This window comes from Piliocolobus tephrosceles, chromosome 2 (assembly GCF_002776525.5).
Source record: "Piliocolobus tephrosceles isolate RC106 chromosome 2, ASM277652v3, whole genome shotgun sequence".
In the NCBI taxonomy this organism is placed as follows: Eukaryota; Metazoa; Chordata; class Mammalia; order Primates; family Cercopithecidae; genus Piliocolobus; species Piliocolobus tephrosceles.
In genome coordinates this window covers 52,219,738-52,227,866 of record NC_045435.1, presented here as the reverse complement: position 1 = coordinate 52,227,866, position 8,129 = coordinate 52,219,738, and the positions used below count along the sequence as shown (strand labels likewise).

Here is an 8,129-nt window from a genome sequence, read left to right as displayed (position 1 = left end):
CTGCCACTAAGTATGTTGGAAGTCTTAACTGTCGGTATCTCAGAGTGTGACAGTATTTAGAGATAGGGTCCTCTATCTAAATAAGAGGTAACTAAAGTAAAATGAGGCCATATGCATGGGCCTTGATCCAATAACTGCTGTCCCTATAAGAAATCAGGACACCAGTCCTGCACAGTCATGTGCACACAGAGAAAAGATCATGCAAGGACACCGGGAGAAGGCCACTGTCTGGAAGCCAAGGAGAGAGGCCGAAGAAGAAACCCTACTGATCTTGGACTTCCAGCCTCCAGAATTGTTGTTTAAGCTTCCCAGTCTGTAGTATTGTGTGATGGCAGCCCTGGCAAGCTAACACGTGAGGGTTGGATGTTCAGCACCATCCCTGGCCTCCACCCATTGATACTGGTAGTACCCCTCACCACCCTCCACCTCCAAAAGTGTCTCCACACATTGCCAGCTGTCTCCTGGGGGGCAAAATCTTTCTGCCCACCCCACTGAGAACCACTGTTCTAGCTGATCTTTGGCCACCTTTGTATTCCCACTGTTAGCACAGTGACAGATAGTAGATAACTAAATATTTGCTGAATGAACTCATGTGCCTACTTTCCCAGTCTTGGATCTCACCACTCCCTCACAAACTCTTTTTGCTGCAATTAAAGTAGTAATTACTTCCAGTTTAATGTACAGACTGTATAATTTGTCATGAAACAAGCAGTTTTCATTTTGACATAATTTCTGACAACTCAGTGACATAAATATATTCACGTGAGCCCCTATTTTGTTTGACATGCTCACTTACCTCACATCAGTTCCGCTGATGGATTTGGTAAGTGGTGCTTTTAGTTTCCTTAATGAGCCACTAAGGATTTCAAGCAAATGAAATTATTATGACAAATTTTTTTATAGTCATTTCTAACACAAGAAACTCATAAAGAAATCAAGTGTCTGGACTTCACTGTGAAAACACTAAACTCTCAGCCATAATGAGACTCCGCACATTATCAGAAACCCCAAAGCACATCAAAAAGCCAAGGTCAACGGAGACAGTCTTTGGAATGGGGAGGTCATAAATGTCAAACCTGGCAAATCATAAATTTCTTGTCTTAACATTGCCGCATTTGCTGTCATCTCATTTGAAAGATGTGTTTGGGTTGGGTGGTGGCAGAGGGGTGGGAGTTGGGGAATGCTGGCTCTGAAATGCCAGAGAGGCATTATGAACTCCGGAAGCATCTGGCTACTGGTAGACATTTTATACACAGATAGCAATTTCTGACCAATCCATTTCAATGATTTCTAACCCATACTCAGCTATCCAGAGGATCCTGTTTTAAGAATACTATTGTAAACTGATACACTCTATTCATTTACAAAATTCATTCATTGTATATTTTTTTTGTTTAATAGCTTGGATTCAGTGTTACAGATTTGATTGACCCAAGTGAAAAAATACACTAATCATTTTTAAGTGCTATTTCAGAAGAATATGTGCAATGTTTCTAAGTTATTGTGACTTTCTGACTGTTGTGGCTTTAAATTATAATACTAATATCTTACTCTGAGAAATGTGTAAGACACAGGTCTAACAAACAACTACATTAACCTCGGACAACAACCATCATGGAGCTGCTGTAATACAGGCAAGGAGGTGGCCTACATTGGTACTTAAACACACCAAGGATGTGAACTGACATCCTGACTTTCTAAAAACATAAACATTTAACTCAACTGTTTCTTATAATAAAGAGGTTGAAAGAATCCTTTTGTGAAGTTGGATTCTCCATGGAAGAGAAGGATAATGGCCTAAGAACATTCTGAAATTTAGATATCAAACCAAACCATACCAAACCAAACCAAATCCCTCTGCCAAAGTGCCAAAGAGTCTGCCTACTCTGCAAAGCTGGTGCCTGTGCAAAATGTATTTTTAGTATTTTTAGATAGAGATGTTTTAGAGGAAGGAGGCAACTGACCAAGTAAGGATATTTTGTAATATTTTTCCCCTCTGGAAAAGCAGAAAAGAATGAACATCAGCTAACCAAAATATTTAGAATTTAGCATCTTTCCTTGGGCATTTATAAACAGGAAATCTGTCTGTGGCAACCAAAAGTACCTTATTCTAATCACTGCATTTGAAAAGTCAGCAAAAGCCCACACTAATTCCTATTACGCTTGTTTCTTGGTTCAATCTCTGCACTTTCAGCGGCTCTTGTGCGGCGATTCTGTCTTGGACTTATTTCTGTGTCTTGAAGATCGTTTCTGAAGATAGAAAAAAGAAACGGCATCTTAGAAAGTAATGATTATTATTCTACAGCAGTTTCTAGTTTACAAGTGTTTCCACATATATTATTTCATTAAAACCTCGAAATAACCCTCTATTCTGTGGATGAATTCATAATTGTTATTATTAGTCTTTCCACTTTATGAATTAGTGATTTAGCAAGGATTACAGAGAGTCGCTTTTGCTGAATGAAAATTTAGGAGTTTTATGCTTCTGTTTAGCATGTAGAGGACTGGAAAAGAAAAGGCAAACAAAAAGCTGCTCCCATCCTAACAAGAAAAAGCCAGGCAGTCTAACAAAATCTTAACTTTTCTTGATCCTTCAGAGACCTGAGGTTGTAAAGGAACTAAGAAAGCAAAATTCCAAAGAAAAATATGCCCCACCAAAGACGGACCACACGTCTCTCACTTTTGGCAGAGTGTTGGAGAATGAGGTGGCTACCATACAAACAGGGAAGAAGAATCAGCTAAGATTTTCCTAATTTCTTAAGTACAGGCTAGTACTGCGGGCCACTGACACAAGGAGAGTCTGCACACACTTGCCAGTTCTTTTCCACGAGCCTCCGTCAGGTGCTCACAAGAAAGACAGGGAACAGGGCAGGAGAATGGAGAGGGGCCACTTCAGTGGCTACTGGGGACAAGAAGAAGTCCTGCCTGCTTTCTTGAATGCTTCTCTCCCATGAAGCATAAGCTTTTCAATTGCTGAGGGAAACATAGGAAACTCACCCTGGGGCTCTGGCAAAGACCCATGGCCTCTAGGGAAGGAACAGAGGTGAAATCAGTCTGCCTCAAGGGGAGGCATATGACCTCATTTGCAGGAACGCAGGCAAAGATTCACTGCGGCAGGGGAAATGTAGAAACTAAAACCTCTACCTTACAGGAGGGGCAGAAAATCATCTCCAGTGATGACCTTACACTGACATCAAGCAGAGGTTTAGTCAAGGTAGCCTGATACCATGGGAGGAGGCAGAAGTGCTGAGAAAGGCCCATCCCTAAGCACACAGGGCCTACCTAAGACTCAGGCTGGACTGAGATAACAGTGAACCCTGGCTGTTTCCCACCATGCGCCTAGCACCAAGCAATAAGCAGGAGCAGGAAATGGTTGAGGGAGAGATACGAACATAGTGAAGATACACCCCTATGGGGTGCAGGCAAGTAAGCATGACTGAAAGGAAAATGGGAGTAAAATCAGTGAGACAAACCCTCTGGCAATCCAGCCCCAACACTAAGCAGAAGTCAAAGCAGCCATCTGCTAAAGTAACTTGAAGTGGATGCACTGAAGGTCACATTAGTCACTAGGAAACTCCAATCCAGGTCAACTCTGAATTACCTGGCTCAACTCCCAACACTAATGACCCAATAGAAGGAAGCCCATTTCTAGGCACAAACACTGTTGACCTCAGTCCCTATGGTCCTTCACTGTATGGCCAGCATTCAAAAAGTATGATACACAATAATGCAAGGGAAAAACCCCGTTCTGAGATGGAAATTCCTTCAATAGGTTTTAAGTGTAATACATAAAGTTGATAAAAAGACTTAGTGAACTTGAAGATATGTCAATAAAAACCATCCAGATTAAGATAGAAAGAGAAAAAGGAGTGTGTGAGGGGGTGCACAGAGAATAGAGCAGCCAGAGCTGTGAGACAATAAAAATTGCATAATATGTATATAACTGGAATGCCTGGAAGAAAGGAGAGAAAGAACTGTGGAAAATAACTATGTAAATACATATGGCTGTGGATTTTCTACAAATTTGAAACACATCAAATCAAGATCAAAGTTGGTCAAAGAACCCCAATCATGATAAATATAAAAAATAAACAACCAACAAATAAGATCTCTCCAGGGTTTGTTGTTGTTGCTGTTTGCTATTATTGTTTAGTGACTTTTCTAAACCAATCCTATAAATATGTATTCTTCGTTGTATATGGCAACTAAAAGTGTCTGCTTCATTAGCTTTGTAGTCTACTAATGATTGAACAGTTCCTTAGACCTCTGGAACCAGTATCATACAGAAACTCTTAGCAAAACCAGTCTTTGCTGAGGGGCTCTGTGTGCGTGCTGGGGCATGCAATCAACATTCACTCAACACTCAGTGGACAACTCTGCCTTAGCCTCTACTTCCTGCTTGCACACAGCCTCATGGTTAACCAGGGGTGAAAGCTTAGTGCTTCCTTAGGTCTTTCCTAAGCACGCACAGAAGCTCTATGAATGAGAGTGACCCTCTAGATTCCCAGTAATATTTTACAGCTGTTCAAAACCCCCATGGAAATCTTACTCTTCAGCTTTTACTATTAGGCTTTTTGGTTAGCATATCATTAGCCCCAATTGTTATGTACCACCTCAGACAGCTACAAAGCTAGTCAAATGTCTCTAACTGCTTTCAACAAACACCCTTAGAGAAAAGGCTTTTTGAAGTGAGCAAGCTCCAAGTCAGGAAAAGTAAAGATAGGCTTGGCAAGTAGAGTCTTCCAGGGAACCATTAGATAGGCTAAGTAAAAATTCTCCAGGAATGTGGCTTTAAAGGGGCTCCAACCCCACTCTGCCTTCTCTGCAGGCTGTCAGCCTGCTGGTCCTCACCATGATTGCAGACTGTTGGCTCCCAAGGCCACAGAGGAACTAGAGAGAGAAGGATGAGAACAAAGCCAGATGAATCACCACAAAACTCACTGTTCTCACTGAGATTCAGACATTTTTCTTGAATAAATGCCCCCTAAAGTGCTGCTGCCTTTGATAATGTTCAGAGTTTTCCAAAAAGTTGAATCTGACAATTTTTGCAGTTTTTTTATTGCATTTATGGAGCAGAGAATTTCCACCATTTTTGGTATCACTCTTATCATTTTTACTTTTTTTCATGTTTTAGTTTATGTTCTTAAAAATCTCTCAACTTTCACCATGTCAAATTTTTTATCTTAATGTTTTATTATCATTTACTTATTTGACTTCTGATTATTTTTAAGGCGTAAATTTTAGTGGGATGTTCCTCCTTACTTTTAACTTCTATTTTATTGCTCTTTATTCTCATACCTTGTTTTTAATAATCCTTTAACATTTTTCAGTAATATTTTCTTTCCATGTTTCCCCTCTTTGATTTGCCTTTATGATAGCTGGCAACAGACACAGCTATTGAGGTAGTGGAAGAAGTCATCTATACTTCTTCCACTTCCTTAGGAGGGGAGTTCCTAGCAAGGAGTATTTCAGTGGTACTCCCAGAACAATTCTCTAAAACACCTCATCCCCTAAGATGCAAGAATCCTAATAGAATAACCTAACCCACATTTTTTTCCATGCATGTAACGCATTGACTTACTGGAATAACACTTAATAAGATCTCACAGGTGCAGCAGGTTTTTAAATTCTTGGTCTACAGCAGGTATTACTAATGAATTTCTTTTAGTAAAATTTGACAATAGCACGTTAGCCAGATGGGAGGATATTCCTGGGAAGGGCCACAGTGAGGCACCTACCGTTTAAGTACTGAATCTATCTACTGTTAAAGTACTGAATCTATTGAATGCAAAAACATGCCTTAGGAGATCCAGCCATTCATTATTAACCTGCTTCCAATATACATTATTTCCAGGATGACCTACTTTCCTTCTTGGTAGGTCCATAGAAAGAATCTCCTGGTGTGTGGCTCTCCTTGCCTCATGTTGATTATAGAGAGAGTGGTCAGATCAAGGACCACTGTAAACAGGCCTGAGTTTCCTTTTATTCATTTTTTTAAACACGGGATTCACTGGTTTCCTGCTGCAAGTACTTTCAATTACAGTAACTGTATCATTTAACAAACATGACAGGCTCACAAGTGCATGTAAACAACTTCTCATGGGTTTAAGATGAAATGTAGACTATTAATAGAGAAAATAATTCTTCCTTTTCCGATTTTATAAGAGAAACTTATTTTCTAAAATTTTCTTTTAAAGGCACTATGAGATAGACACAAAGAGTTAGCAAGGTTTTTAAGTGGTGTTAGCTTAAAAACCAAATTTACAAATTTGGAAAGGAGCCTTTATTTCTTATAAACAATTACAGCCTGTAAGGTGACCACTCCGACAAAGCTGAGAAGTGTTAACTCCGGCAGAGCCCAAAAGACAGGTACTATAAGGGAGAGGAAGAGAGAAAAGGGATTTATGGTGAATGTGTGGACCAAACATACATATTCAACAAGTTACAGGAGGAGCTATGATTATTCATAAAGGGGGGGTTCTAATGCAAGTCCTAATGCATGCATGCATGTTACACACAACCCATGTTCATTCTGGGGTGGAGACTCAATATTTAAATACATTACAATTAGGCCTTATATGTCAAAAGGTCTTTTGAGGACACAAAGGCACCCAACTGCTCAGCCACTATAAAACTGGCCAGAACCAGTCCATAATCAGTGGTCTCTTATCAGGAGAAAGTTACTGAAATCAGTCTCTTGTCAAACCAATGCTGTAGTTATAGCTTGTGGAACAGAGGGTCAGTTAGTCAGCTTCCGGCAGTAGATGTGCTACAATTGTTTTAATATTGTTTATCTCAAGGCCAGTGCTTGTCTAGCTGCTAGAGAAAAAGAAAAGCCTTGTAGCAATTAGAACATAATTACTCTTTAAGTGTAGGGTGATTTACTTAACCCTTGCCTCGCATGGCCTTAGGTCCTGTCTATAATTTGGTATTTTATTGCCATAAAAAAATATGTTCTGTCAGTCCTATGATCTCTATTCTAACATTAATGTTGGCCAGTTGTTATGTCTACACTGCAAAAGGGAGGAGGTATGATGAGGCATGTCTGACCTCCTGTGCTGTCATGGCCAGGGACTGTTTTTAAGGTTTCTATGGGTCCCCTTGGCCAACAGGGGAGTCTCTTCAGTCAGCTGATGGCTTAAAATTTTATTTTTTGTTTACAGTGACGATCCTTATTCATTCACAGGTTCTTGAAGCCAAGTAAGAACATAGAATCTACTAGTGAATACATTCAAATCCCATAAACACTGATTGACTGACTGACTGCCAGATACATTCATTCATTCACATATTTATTGAGTGCCTATGCTGGGCTGCCCAGGCATAGTGCTAGGTGCTAGGGATTTAAAATCCAGTGTACTTACTCACTAGAAAGGGTGAGAGTGCTGCTGGAGTAAAACCAGGGGCTTCTGAACAGAGTATGAAGAAAGGAATGTCAACTGCTATCTAGATGAAGAAAGGGGAAAGGGCAATTTGGACAGAAGCAGCAGCGTGTGCAAAGGCCAGAGGCAAGGCGGCATAACTCATGAGGCAACTGCGAGTGGTTCAGCTTGGCAGCTTGGCTGAAGCCACAGTCGTGGGGTGGGGAAGTGAGGGAATAAAATTCCATGAGCCAGCCAGGTAGGCTGGGGCCAGAACATGAAAAGCCTTGGATGGTGGAGAGCTACTTTAAAGTCTAAGGGGGAAAACACCTGTATGTTACATTTCACTGGCAAAATGAACTAGTAATAGACCGAGGCAGAGAGACAGCTGGACAGCAGTTGCTGCAAGCTGGAAAGTAAAGGACCTGCAGGAGTAAGCAGTGGCACAAAGAGACTGAGACAGTACAGAGGCAGCCCCAGCTATACCTAGGAGCTTGTTAAAATGCCAATCATTAAGCCCCTTCCTAAAGCTACTGAATCAGAATATCTAGGGGTGGAGTTCACTAATCTGTAGTCTAACAAGTCCTCCAGGTGATTTTAAGTCTGAGAACCACTTACCTATAGGACTTTGCAAGTGACTGCATGTGAGTGGTAAGGGAGAATGAGAAGTTTAAAATAATTGCTAGGTTCTGCTTTGAACAGTGGGGAAGACTATGATCCTACCATTCACTGAGAAGAGGGGACACTGGAGGAGGAGCAGATCTGGAG

General features: G+C 40.7%; 1 protein-coding gene across 1 annotated transcript in view; it reads right to left on the bottom strand.

Annotated features, from left to right (window-relative positions):
* Positions 1-650: 650 nt before the first annotated feature.
* The window catches only part of RAD18 (RAD18 E3 ubiquitin protein ligase), an 82,363-nt gene continuing 74,884 nt past the window's right edge, over positions 651-8,129 (bottom strand). Inside the window, exon 13 of the mRNA XM_023218566.2 lies at positions 651-2,250. Within this exon, the coding sequence (XP_023074334.1) occupies positions 2,148-2,250 (103 nt within the window). The 3' untranslated portion in view covers positions 651-2,147. The remainder of the gene's footprint in view (positions 2,251-8,129) is intronic.